Genomic DNA, 13,971 nt, shown 5'->3' on the forward strand with positions numbered 1-13,971 from the left:
ACAATCAACAACAATCTGAGTGTGTGCTTTGAAGCGTCAGACCATCAGTTGCAAACTGAAATTTTGGTTTAGCTGGACGAGCCTAAATTGCTGTTTAGTGGAGAGGCTAAATAAAACCAAGCAACATCCAAACACTGTGCGTAAAAAGCGGAGTTCTTAAGCCAAAACGAGCTTAAATTCGCCACAGCTAATATATAGTTTAAATAAAATAGTTTTGGTTCATAGCAGAGGTCAAATAACCCGCTGACCCTGCCTATTGGTGGCGTCCGCGCCGTGGCCCCTCCCTGCTGCGCCCCCCCTGCAAACCCTCCAATCCCTTCCTGTAGCCAAGCCAGGCATGAATATACATGAGCCGCTGATGGCTATGGGACCTCGCACGGTCTAGGTAGCCGAAGCGGATTCAGTTGGGTTGTTTTGTCGGGGGCTCCTTCAGCCCAACAAATCCCAGAGAAAGGACTTACAGCTTTTACCTTTCCTGCCCACGGGGAGATCATGGCTCGGGGCCCCAGCGTTAGAGGGCCACTTCTGCTTCTGCTTCTGCAGCTTGTCCTTATCTGCTCCGCTCAAGTAAGACTAACTATGTTTCTCTCCCTCTGTCTGACCTCTCTCTTTGTCTCTACAGCCTGATGTGACAGAGGTGCAGGTGAGTGTTGTCCTGGTGCTCAGGTTAAATGACAAAATCCATGCTGCCTGCTAATTGTGGTGAGAGTTTTATCCAATAAATTTATTGGACCAGGCAAGGAAATAAGTCAGGAGTGCGACTTTTGTCTAGAGTCTCCTTTTTTATTCTATCCTCTGGAAAGTGTTATCTAATGCTGATGAATCCTGCAATCAGAAATCAGCTCTATATGCTGGAAGCTTTTTCAGTGTTTGTATGTCGCAAACACACAAGAAGTCAGTGCACCTGCTCTCATTCTTTTCATCTCGCCTGTGTAGCTGCATGTCAATATCATAAATGGCAAACAGGGGTAAGGTTGTTTTTTATAAATTTGAGCTGATATTTGCTGACCATATTATCATTATTCTACTCAGAGGAACCAAGGACCTGCTGGCCCTCCGGGACCTGCAGGTGTCCCAGGAATTGATGGCGTTGCTGTAAGTGCTCTCAGTCCTTTAACACTATCCATATTGTGCCAAAATGATTTGAAAGTAGTTCACTATTGGCTCACCTAAGAGCTCTGAATCTCTTTTGTTTCAGGGAGAAAGGGGAGCAGATGGCGAGGATGGTCTTCCTGTAACTATAACGTTTAATAAGAAATTCAAATGATGTATTGCTTTTCACTGGAGGGCTTTTCACTGAATAATATATGTGAAACCTTTGTTACTAGGGGCCTGATGGAGATGCAGGTAAACCCGGCTCTTCAGGATTACCTGGGATTCCTGGAAATGATGTGAGTACTCTATGTTTTAGATATTTGCTGCATTAAATCAAGCCAACGTGCATCCCACACACCTGCCAGGGGGTGGAACTGTAACCTGCGATCCTCCCACCATATAGGTTACGTTTGCTCTTCTTAGTCTTGTAGAGTGACCCATGAAGTTTCAGATTTAGCAGGGGATCTTGAGGGAAAAGGGTGTAAAAATGTGAGGAATTTATGAAACAGGATGAACAAATCCAAATTTCCTTTGTAGCAGGGTAAACCAGGGCCTGAGCGTTATTAACTTTGCTCCCTTCAGGGTTGAAAGGAGGGTCAGGAAAACATCCGACCTTAATACTGCTGCTGATGATAGACTGACAAAGAGAGGCTGTAGGTAGATTTAGTACAGCTTAAAGTTTTAATTCAGGCTCATTCAGACTACCATGAAAAGGCACATACTTTATGCATTATGAGCCATTATGAGCCTGTGTTATACCTCAACCGGCCAGGATTCTGAAAACAATAGCAGCTTTGTTGCTGGCCTCTGTTGGTATCTCCCGTTGAGAATCCTCAAAACAGTGTGGAATGATTTCTTTCAGTGTGCTTGTTTGAGAGGAGCCAGAGGAATGTTGCTCTCTGCTTAGTTTGCAGTCTGACACTTTTGCCCTCTGCCCTGGCTCTGGCGTTTTCTGTGTGTCTGCTAAGTTGAACACACTCGTGCGGACGTCATGACGAGTTCAAAATGGAGCTTTAATCTCAGTGAGACTGAGGCAGCAGTGCAGTTTATATTGAGACATTTCAGAGGAGGGGGGGTGATCGTGAAGTTATGCTTACTTATGAATACACAGGACTCCTCCCACTGGAGGATGAGTGTGTCATGATGATGTAATACATCGAGATCTGATGCTGAATATAGAAATATTTACAGAGGAGAAAAGAAGCAGAAGGTGCATTTAACTTGCACGTTTTTTTTATTTTTGGTGAAAATATATAGACACTGAAGGTATCCGAGGCTTGTTATGATGTGTTACTTAAGCATGATGTCTCTCCTCTGCAGGGTTTGACCGGCCCTATTGGAGATCCTGGGCCCGACGGTCCCCCCGGACAGAAAGTGAGTGACTAATGAGCCTTTGCTTTTCCTGCTTCAGAGGCTGTCAGTGAAATGGTGCCAAGCTGCTGTCCAGTCTTTTGGCATGGCAGCGAGAGCCGCAGTGCATAAACCAATTCCTCATGACAAATGAGACTTAATCCTGCAAGTCTTCTGTGTAATCTCCGTGGGGAATGAAGCCCCAACATCGGTCCTCATTAGGCTAAACATTGCTGGGTCAAGTGTGCCCGGCGCAGTCATGTGATGAGCCGGAGGAATGTTAACTCGGACCGTCTGCAGGCTCACACAGCTCAATCTTACCTGAACACAGTGTTTCGGTATTCTGTGTATCTAATGTATTTGTCTTTGCCCTTTAGGGTGAACCTGGGAAGCCTGGACCTCGTGGAGCGGCTGTGAGTAGCATTTCTTCTCTAAATCTGTCAGACCAAAGATCAGATCAACCATGACCATCTTTCTTCTCTTGTGTGCACCAAATTCTATATATCACACTGAGTCATATTATATAATGTCTCTCTTTAGGGTGTTGGGCCAGATGGACCCCCTGTAAGTAATTTGTTTATGCTACACAATCACCACAGTTTTTATCAAAAATTGAGGTTAATATTGAATACCTGAAATGTGACTTTGAACAGGGACCACCCGGGCCTGTGGGACTTCTGGGTGAACTGGGAAAAGTTGGACCACCTGTGAGTAGAGACAGAACGACTTTTAATCTGTTTTAAATTAGGGCTGCATGCTAGAAAACACACTGCAGCTTCAAATACTACCAGCATGAGCACTGATGTGGTGGTATGTTACCATTGGCCAATGACAGAGAACATGTAACAACACAAAGAAGGTCGGTCCAAGCTGAAGGGAGAAATACTGTATGTAGGTGAAGCCACTGTGACGGGATCATTGGCATCACTGAAACCTGGTGTCTAACATACCCTCCATCATCACAACATCATAAGTAGATACTCTGTGCACAGCATGCTCATTCCAGTCGAAATGTGCTGTATTTGATGTTTAATTATTTTCTTGTCAGATTGAAGGTGGATGGATTCTGTATTTTCTCCACATGTTCAAAGATTTTTAAAAAATTGATTTACAGGCTAGAAAATCAACACAAAATATAAAATATTCAGTTCACCTGAATATATACACCTCTGGGTATTCCAATATTTAATTGCACTTTATAAGTAAGCTTTATTTTTGATTTATTTTCAGTCAAGTTTTGCCCTTTGGCTATAGTTGTCAGCATCATCTTAGATTGGATTTCTAAGCAGTGATTTTGGATAAAGAGTAAGTTTACAATCTGGGTTTAACTCGCTATGTGTCATAGTACATTTAATTTAGCCTGAACTCTCACTGTGCATGAAAATATGGACTTTCAGAGTGAAAATAGTAACTTACAATTCCCCGGAACAGACATTTGCACATTTAACAATGAATGCGCAGACTTGAAACTGTAAAATCTGGTTGAGGTAGATTTGTTTAAGTTGTTAAATATTGACATTGAGCACATCTCACCACCGAGGACTGATCCAACAAGAAAAGCTTCAGCAGTGTTGTGGAGCCCACTTGTTTTTTTCTCTTTGTGTAGTCTTTGATGCACTTAATGTGTTTCCACAGGGGGCCATAGGTGTGAGAGGGCCACAGGGACCTCGTGGACCAACAGGGCCCAGAGTAAGTGACACAGCTTCATTTGACATCTCACGCGATGTTTGAGCGATTAGATTTGTCTTTGTATTTCAAAAGGGAAGGAGCCCGATGCAACCGGGAAATTCATTCGGCCTTTGATGATGGTGATGTCTTTCCTCAATTGACACGCTCCTTAGATCCATCTTCATGTTGATGAATTTAACTTGTGCTCTCTCTAAATTTCAGGGTGCAGCTGGAATGCTAGGCAGTGCCGACCTGGTAAATAATTGTTTTCTGGAGGTTATGAATGAGGTTTTTTTTCTTGCATAAAATCTCAGGAATATTTTCTGTCAATTATTTTGCTGTTTAGTGCCAAAACTCCTGTCCGCCCGGGGCCCCTGGGCATCCTGGCCTCCCTGGCATGAAGGTAAGAAGCAGAGTTAAGGTGTTTTGTGTCGCACTGACATCATGTTACTGTCTCAAGATGTGATGTGCTTAAGTGGTGATTCTCTGCATGTTTCAAGGGCCACAAAGGTGTCAAAGGTGAAGCAGGAGAACCTGGAAAACAAGGGCACAAGGTAAAACATGTTTTATTCATGGAAACATCCTAGTTTGGATGGATTCAATTTTGTCATGTGAAATGTTCTAAACATCAACAACATACTCAAACAGCGCTGTATAAATAGCTCTTGAAAACATACATTTCCCTCAACGTGCCGCAACGTTCCACGTCAGAAAACCATTATGCACGACTTAAACGTGGAGAAGGAATTCCCAGCTCCTTTGAGACAAGCATTATTTGTGCTGCTCTATTTCAAGAGGAAGTGATACAAGCCTGTGTGTAATGCCTCCGACTCCTTGTAATGCACGGAGGATGATTTATTTGAAATGATGTTCAAGCACAACTACCCTCTCCCTGTAATGTGTCTGTGCACTATATAAATGGAAATGAGTCTGGGCCCATCTCCCTTTATCACCCCATGCCAGGATATGATTTACTGTCAGTCTGCGCTCCGTCCCCGAGAATGATTTTCTCCTTTAGTGGAAGTTTCATTTGAAGAGCCTTCTGCCTGTTTTCCACTCACAGATTCACAAATATAAATTTGAACTTAACAATAGAATAAGAAGATGTTGTGCTGGGCCCGAAAGCTCATAAATTCATGATATTGGAGAATACTGGAATATAAAATTTGTATGTATTTGAAAAATTGCATCCTGACTGTGTGACCCAGTTACATACAAAACATGCAGTGCTTCACTTTGCATTTGAAAAGAACAGAAACAATATGATCCAATAATTAGGCATTACATAATAACAATAGCATAAAAATTTACGTGCATAAGCAAATACGGGAAGATTCTTTAGACTTTTTTTAATCAAACCAGTGCAAATTAAAGACATTTCTTTTTATGATTCAGCGGTTTGGCTGACTCAGGCTTCCAACTTGCTCAGTTTGGAGAACAAAAGCACAGTCTCCATTAGAACACCATGAATATTTAATTTTTTAGTATCAGACAATCAAGCAGAATTCACAATATGTTCTCTTTCTTTCTGTGATGTAAACAAATGCTGTCTCATCCCGTTCCACTCTCACGTAATATTTAATTATCAGCAACTGTATGTATTGTTTGCCTGTCTTAATAGACAATTCTAACACACATAATTAAAAGGAGAAATTGCCTTTTTAACAGCAGAAAATATGCACAGCCCCAGACCTGAACCACTATCTGTCTTAATGCATATGCCTCCTCAGGTCCACTAGCGTCAGCTTATGAATTATGTGTAATTTGCAAGGCAGGAGAATGGTAATTTGGAGTTAAATCGTCTGTTTTTGCCCCCTTGCAATCCATTAAAACAAGAGTATTAAACACATTTGAGAATGGTTGCCTAGTTTCATAATTAACACAGTTGATAGGAGCAGCCTCTGTTTGTCCTCTTATTAAATTTGCTGTTCATCTGATTGACTTCAAGCTGTGTTTCCGCTTATGTTCTCTGTCTTTCATTCACTCAGGGTGAGGAGGGAGACCAGGGGAGCCCAGGGGAGGTCGGATCCCAAGGACCCATGGTTAGATACTTTATTGATTAGATGAGATTTGTCTTCAAGTTACAGTCTGCTCTTCCCTATGCTCACCCAGGCACCTGTTGTCATTTCAGGGTCCTCAGGGAATTCGTGGAGCCATGGGAATGATGGGCCCCAAGGGAGAGAAGGTAAGTGCTTCTGTGACTTTTAAATCCACGATACTTTTCATATATGCCAGAATCTTCCTGAATGACTTTCAAATTCAAGGTTAGTAGTTGTCTATTACAAATATTTATGCCTTAAACAGATTCTAATACCAATACTAACATTGTTCTCTGGCAGGGAGCTCGAGGTCTCGATGGAGATCCAGGTCCACAGGGTGTTGCAGGAGCCACTGTAAGCTTGTCTCACAGTACAAATGCTTTTGTTTTTGCAGCAGATGTGGTGTGCGTGAGTAGTGTATGATTCATTGCATTATTTCAGGGAGATCGAGGCCAGAGGGGCATCATGGGCGAGGTTGGGCCTAAAGGTGAACAGGTTAGTGGTTCAACAACAACACAGACGAAGGAAACATATTCACTGGAATTTGTTTTAACAACGAGACTAAATGGATTACTGCTTTGCTTTTCAGGGTATTCAAGGGCTGAGAGGAATCACAGGTCTTCCAGGTCCCAAAGGAGAGGCCGTGAGTGTCAGATCAATGAGCGTTAATGTTCAGGTATACAACGTCTGCAGAAAACTCATTTTTGTTGGTGCTTTTTTGGTGGCCAGGGCTTACCGGGTGTGGATGGTCGTGAGGGTATTCCTGGGATGCCAGGAGCAAAGGTACAGCATCATTTCTACTACTTTACTGATGAAACAGTTACATTTTAATGTTACAGTTTCTAATATTAACATGTCGTAGCTCTTTTGTTGTTTGGAGCAGTATCTGTTTTTCACTGTCTGTTTCCCTGCAGGGAGCCATCGGGAAGGCAGGCGTTCCTGGAGAGGTCGGACTTCAGGGGCTTCCTGTGAGTACGACCTTTAACCCAAACTGTCAAGACCGACTCTGATCGGATGCGCCTGAGTAAACCTGCCAGGAACACTTTACAGCAGCGTGCATGTTGTGGTACAATATCTCTGCAGCTGCACTGGAGGTTCAAACAGGACATGTTTTATAATGTAGATAAAGTTGACCTATTTTCAAGCAAAATACTATAGAATTCCATCCCTCTGTGATGGATGTGAGGCTGATGGATGCGAGGCTATGGCATGAGCCAGTAATCACTGTCTTCCCCAGGCGGCAAAGTGAGAGCAAAGTTTTTCCCTCTCTGTAATCTGTGATTAGTCTCATGCAAGGCACTAATGAGAATCAGTTGGCAAACATGAACAGCCTGCCTGCGGCAGCGTTAAGGAAGATTTTATAGGTGTTAAAATCACCACCTGATTTAAATATCCAAAGCACTCTCATCACCTTGAGCTTATTTGGGTCAGAAGCTCAAACAAATGATTCTTTTATCCACTGAGCCTTCTGTCTTGATGCTACAGTGTTTCTTACGGCAAGGTTGATTTTTTTAGGAATGACACTTACGGCTGGAAATCTTTTTGTTCTTAGAAATTGTTCTCCTTGTTTTTTGTCGTATCTCTTCAAGACACATTCTCTGTTTTTCAGGGTTTGCCTGGTTCACCCGGACCAAAAGGCTTGAGCGGCCCTAAGGTTGTTTTCTTGATCAATTATTAAAAAATAGCATTTTTTCTTGTATGTGTTGTGTTTTTTCCTTAAACTGTCAAAATCTGAAAGCAACTTTGGTTGTTTCTGCACAGGGAGATGCTGGTCAGTCAGGCTTTCCTGGAACAATGGGACCTGCTGGCAAAACGGTAAGTGTGAGCAGCACATGTTGAAACACTGTTGGGGTTTTTGTCACCTCTGATGTGTCACCGTGTCATTGTTCTGTCACACCACAGGGTGAGCGTGGAGAACAGGGAGAGGTGGGACCTGTCGGACCTATTGGCGAACCTGTGAGTATTCTGCCTGCTTGAATTTCTTCATGTTGCTCATATGTTTAAACTCAACCCTTTAACTTTCATATCTTTTTCTCTTCGTCTTTGCTGCAGGGATCCATAGGAGAGCAAGGCCCTTCGGGTCCAGCCGGCAAACCAGGTGCCAGGGTAGGTTATGAATAAGTTTTGTAGAGCACAGTTAAAATGAATTGAGATTTTATTGAACTTGTTTTGAATTTGAAAAAACAAATTCAGTTTATCTGTGCCTTTATTTTGAAAGGCCTAAACTGGAGCATCCAACAATGATAATAGTGATATAAAGAAAAACCTTTAGAGAATACATACACAGTGAGAGGCACCAGACAGTGATTACCTCTTGCATTTCTTATACTTTAAATGACAGAAGGTGAGTAGGAGGGAAGCCTCAGAGTGTATAGTCCTGCCTGTTGTTTCGGTGGAGCGTCCCAGAGAATAGACTGAGGCTGGATCTCACATGGGGTCTATTTTCACAGTAAGGGGAGACCTGTAAGCAGCAGTCTGAATGAGCTCTCTGTTCTCCTGGCATTCCTCAGCCAGTGATCAAAGCAGGAATGGCACACACAAAAATGCCCCACAGAATAAGAAGCAATGCTGAGCTGCGTTAAAAGGTCACGATGAGCACCATGTGTGCAGTACACACAGCCTAAATCCAAGTTATTATTTCATTTCTACTGATAGCAATGTTAACTGATGTGCTTTAGTTTGTCTTGCTGTGGATCTCAACATACTTTATGTAACCTTGCTCCTACTCATTAGATGTGCTTGTTTATTTGTTATAGGGACCCAAAGGTGACCCCGGCCTTCCTGGTCTCCCTGGTCCTCCAGGTCTGCCCGGGGTGAAAGGAGAGAGGGTAAGAAAACACCACAGTCCCATTCAGACACCTTTGCAAATACAGGACTATTGTCTCAAAGAGTAAGACAGAGATTAATGGTCAACAACAAACAGCTGATCAGCTCCCTCTAGTGTGGACAAATCGAACATTCGGATCTTCTGAACTGTGAAAGACAGAACAATACTACGATGATCATTTAGCCACTTAGCAAATTGTTTTGTTTATTACAGGGAGACCGTGGAGAAGTAGGACCCAAGGGAGAGCAGGTATGAAATCCTGATACTAAATATTGATTCTCTGTTAGGAGTAATGCTGCATTTAAATAACAAGTGGGTTGCTTTATATAAATCAGTTACACTCTGTGTTTTCATAGGGAGTACAAGGTGATGAGGGAAACCCTGGAGACAAAGGAGATGTTGTAAGTTGTCACACTTACACTATTAATCTAACTAATCAACATCTCTATTCACAATCTCACCAGAGTACAATTGTCCTTGTTTCCATCCTCTGTGTTGTTTGCATGCTGTCATAGGGCGATGAAGGAGAATCTGGACCTAAAGGAGAGGTAAATTCAGATTAACAGATTATTTGGACATCTGTGTTTTCCTGCTCCATCAAACTGTGAAAATGCTGCAGCTTTGTAAAATTTCTCCGGTCTGGTACCTCATTTTCTATTCAGGTCGGGAATCCCGGCGAGCCTGGCAAAAGAGGACCAGAGGGAAGTCGAGGCCAGCCTGGCATCGAGGGGCCGCCGGGCACACCTGGACCACGGGGCATGCAGGGGGACAGGGGTGCACCCGGAGTCAGAGGGTCCCAGGGTCCTGCGGTAGGTCCAAGGTTCATTACTTGACTACATGATTGTATAAAGTGAATTACTACATGGACTCAGGGACCATTGTCAGTAAGCACAGTTTGTTTGCAAATGACTGCATTCTGTTTTTATTTATATCTTGCACAGCGTCCCAATGATTTTTTGGAATCGTGCTTATTAAGAGTTTCTTCCTTAAAGTCCACAGAACATATATATAAAAACTACTTAGGTAGAGGCCATTAATCAGTTCCTCTGGGCTGAATACTTCTGCTTGTAGACATTTATCTCTGCACTTCTGATATCTCTAAACTCTAAAATGTTGTTTTGCTGGGAATTCAATATGTTTGTACCCACCAAAAGCTAACCTGCCCTCTGATGTCCCTGTAGAAGAGGCAAGCAAAAAAGAACATTTCCTTATTGAGGCTCGTAAAATCCTATCTCAAATTCAGTATATTCAATATTTTGTTGGAAGGGGAAACTTTTCTGGAGAGGAGAAAGGAGTTTTTTAAACAGCTTTTATGAGCCCAGGAATAGTGGAATTTTCTCCTCCCAAAAGAACCAAGTCATCTCTCAAATGCTGTGAAAACACGTCAGTAAACTACGAGGAGCGCTGTTTTCACTTGATAACAGCAAGGTGACATAAATGTTTTCGACACTGTGGTGTTCACTCATCTTTTTTTTTGCTTTCAGGGTAAAGAGCCAAGTGATCAGCACATCAAACAAGTCTGCATGCGAGTAATGCAAGGTAAGAACTGATGGGCCTTTGACCCCATTTATGACTGCCTTGTGCCTCATTCCATGACTTTAATTTTGCCCAGAATGCCTCATTACACAACCGCATACAGAGCCGGCCCTCCTTCGTCTCATCGATCTGGGCGGTTGCTGAATACTCCGAAGCTTCAAAAAGGGAAGGTCTCACGGCCTAAACATGAAATAAGCTTCAGCATTTGTTTATTTGATGGATGAAAGATTCTTCCTCCGAGCTTTAGAAATGTCTCACTGAAGTCACAACCTCTGTTCTCTTCATTCTGTTGCTCTTGCGTCCTCACAACTCATCTCCTACATTCATGATTTTTTTATATCCGATGTGCTGAAAAATTAATTTCACCTCCAGCAGACCTGCACGCCTCTGCTCCAAGCAAAGAGTCTGCCTGAAGAAGAAATCTTAAAAAAAAAGAGCAGCCAAGCAGCAGCTGCATGAATTTTCATCAGGAGCCAGAAAACCGGAATCTTAGGCGTAAAATACCACGCAGCAAGGAGACACAGGAGATTAATATTAGATCTTTTACGCCATGAACATAAATTTTCTGTCGCCGATTGCTCGAAATAAAGAGTATTATCTCCTTTCAGCTCAATTTACAGAGGTTCTATAGAAAAAGGTTGAAAAACAGGAGCCGCTCGAGGGATATCGTGACCACAGTTTCACCTCGCTCTGCTTCACTCTGAACTCAAGTACAAGAGCTGTTGGACCATCAACCCCTCGAGAGTTGCTTTGGGCTTTCAGAAATGAGCCGTCTTATGCTACGGCATGATTTATTACAAAGTATTGTGTCTTGAAATGTTCCCTTGATAAATGTGAACTACAACTGTTCGGAAACATTCAGCGTCTTGGTGCCATTGTTTTGCTTAGAATGGTTCATCAGATTCATCACTGTTCTTTCTGTTGTGCTCCAACAGAACAGCTGGCCCAGTTAGCTGCTAGTTTAAGGAGGCCAGAGTCTGGCATAGCTGGTTTACCTGGAAAACCTGGACCTCCAGGGGCTCCTGGGATTCCAGGAGACAATGGCTTCCCTGGGCAGTCTGGAACAAGAGGCCTTCCAGGACTCAAAGGGCCACCAGGAACTATGGGAGTCAAAGGAGCCAAAGGTAATGAATGTGCTGGCACATGTCACTGTTTAGGGTGATGTTAGAGGATTATGCAGCAAATAAAACAATGACATTTGTCTTCGTTTGTTGTGCACAAATATCTTCATTACATAATACGTGTTGCAGGTGAAATGGGAGACAGAGGCTCCAGAGGGCCCACTGTGCGAGGACCTAAAGGTCAGCCAGGACCTCCCGGACTTCCTGGTGAGTCAGTTTTCCCTTTTAAATCCCTTTAAAGGGTAGATAATAATCGCGTTATTAACACGTTAACGTAAATCAATTTTAATGGCGTCATTTCTTTATCGCAAGATTAACGCTCTTTGTGACCTAGTGAACTTGTAGTTTTTTATAAGGTGTGGCCACTGCTAGTAACGTAAGAAAAATTACAAGATCCGGTTGTAAACCAGAAACAAAACAATAGGCACGCCCCACGCACGTCTTTGGTCTTGCCTGCTCGCCAGCTGTAAAAGAGTAGGCTATCGGTTTGTGTGGATGTCAAGATGGGTCGACTGACAAGACCAAAGCTATCTGTGTGTATTATCTGTGTGAACTGAATTATCACTGTAGCACATCCAGTTTGAAATACCACTTGATGGCTAAACACACGGCGAATGCGAATTCTCCGCCGCCTCCTTGTCAAAACCAGGCGACAATGGATGGCTTTCGACAGCAGAGGCATATGGATGCTATTATGTTCAAAGGAAACTTAAGAAAGGAAAGTTTAAGCCATGGTTTAACTGCACTATAGCCTGAGTCCTAGTTTATCGATAATAGCATTAATGTGCACTTTGTAATTTTATTTTGGATCACCCTGTTCTGATCCCTTAGAAAGGGCTGTTGAAGGGGCTTTTTTGTAACCAAGTATTTTTTTTTTTTGTCATCTGTTTATTGACAGTGTTAAATTGTGTGAGATTTGATTCATTCAAATGTGAATGACTGCTCAAAATGAGAATGTTAGTGTGAAATATAACACTACACGTTGTTGTTTTCAATAAAAAAACATTCACACAAAGCAAGCCTATCCACTTTTCCATGTTGATAAGAGCATTAAAATGATAATTCAAGGGACATTTAGAATAGATAAAAATGTGCGATTAATTTGCGATTAATTGCAAGTTAACTATGATATTCATGAGATTAATCGCAATTAAATATTTTAATCGATTGACAGCACTAGTAGATACACATTTCTTCAAGTCTTTCTTAAAACAATATGTCCAATATGCACAGGAAGGGTAATTACAGTGTATATAAGTGCATGTGACTGCTGCTAACATGAGACAATGTGAAGCTTTTTGTTAAATGTAGCAACTAGCATCCTAAAGTGAGTTTTGTGATCACAGGTGAGCCCGGCAAACCCGGCTACGGTCAGGATGGTCGGGACGGGCAGAGGGGACCTCCTGGTGTTCCCGGACAGCCCGGTGTACCTGGGCCTCCCGGTTCAGCTGGTCCTAATGGTTACTGCGACCCGTCAGCCTGCAACCTCCAGGCAGGGGCCGCCCACCAGTCCCTGGATGTGAAGGGACCAGCAGGGAACTAAGAGCCACTCTGGCAGAGACAGATAGACTGTTGGATTAGCTCCCCTGAGCACACAGCATTTTTCACACTGTCTTCCAAAGGGCGGCGGTCGGTGTGCTGCCTCTGATCCATTAACCTCTCGTCTTGTGAGCATGTTTCGCGCCAGCCATCAGAAGGAGCCAGCCTCTTCATGTCGTAAAAGAAACAGAGAGTGTTTTTATGTGCTGCAAAAGTCTAGCTTGTCCTGGTGTGTTTTTCTACCTGAGAGATATTTTGAAATTTTCAGGAAGGTGCACGAAATATGAAAGGACCAGAAATGTTTTTTATCCCACTCTCCTTGTACCTCTGCCTGTATTTTCTTCCTCATTTTCTCCATTTACTCTGTTTTTTGAAATAAAAGCTCCTCTCACACTACATTTCAAACAATCATCCAGCACAAATCAGGATCAGGATGTTTTTGGTTTAGGGGCCTGTTTCAATGCTTTTGTTCTCTATGTGCTAATGTACCAAAGATAAACCTCCTGAAACCCCTTTTTAATATACATTTCTACGTATGTCTGACTGTTTTTTAGTTTAAAATAAAAAGGAGAGAGGATGAAAATGTCACCAAGTCACACTGACTTCAGTTTATGCTGTAAATCTGTAAAAAAAAAAATGTTTGAATTGTGGTTAATTATATTTCCTAAAAAACAACCTGATGTGAGATTTTGTCTAATTGTACAGAATGACAACAGCGTGCAGTCGTGCATATATGGAAATACATTTTAGGGATGAGGGAGAACCTCATTAATGTTACAAATAAAGAACACAACTT

The 13,971-nt window shown here is 42.5% G+C and overlaps 1 protein-coding gene across 1 annotated transcript; it reads left to right on the forward strand.

The window, feature by feature from the left end:
• The first annotated feature begins 339 nt into the window (after positions 1-339).
• On the forward strand, positions 340-13,971 carry col9a1b (collagen, type IX, alpha 1b). The gene is made up of 32 exons (XM_070977455.1): positions 340-567; positions 1,033-1,095; positions 1,199-1,234; positions 1,329-1,391; positions 2,416-2,469; positions 2,823-2,858; positions 2,986-3,009; positions 3,099-3,152; positions 4,081-4,134; positions 4,336-4,368; positions 4,460-4,516; positions 4,614-4,667; positions 6,102-6,155; positions 6,245-6,298; positions 6,453-6,506; positions 6,594-6,647; positions 6,742-6,795; positions 6,882-6,935; positions 7,067-7,120; positions 7,762-7,806; positions 7,914-7,967; positions 8,055-8,108; positions 8,205-8,258; positions 8,909-8,980; positions 9,193-9,228; positions 9,336-9,380; positions 9,495-9,527; positions 9,642-9,788; positions 10,464-10,518; positions 11,451-11,639; positions 11,766-11,843; positions 12,983-13,971. The coding sequence occupies exons 1-32, from the start codon at positions 493-495 to the stop codon at positions 13,177-13,179; spliced, it is 2,040 nt and encodes a 679-aa protein (XP_070833556.1). The 5' UTR covers positions 340-492; the 3' UTR covers positions 13,180-13,971.

Source organism: Chaetodon trifascialis, chromosome 13, assembly GCF_039877785.1.
Source record: "Chaetodon trifascialis isolate fChaTrf1 chromosome 13, fChaTrf1.hap1, whole genome shotgun sequence".
NCBI classification, from domain to species: Eukaryota; Metazoa; Chordata; class Actinopteri; order Chaetodontiformes; family Chaetodontidae; genus Chaetodon; species Chaetodon trifascialis.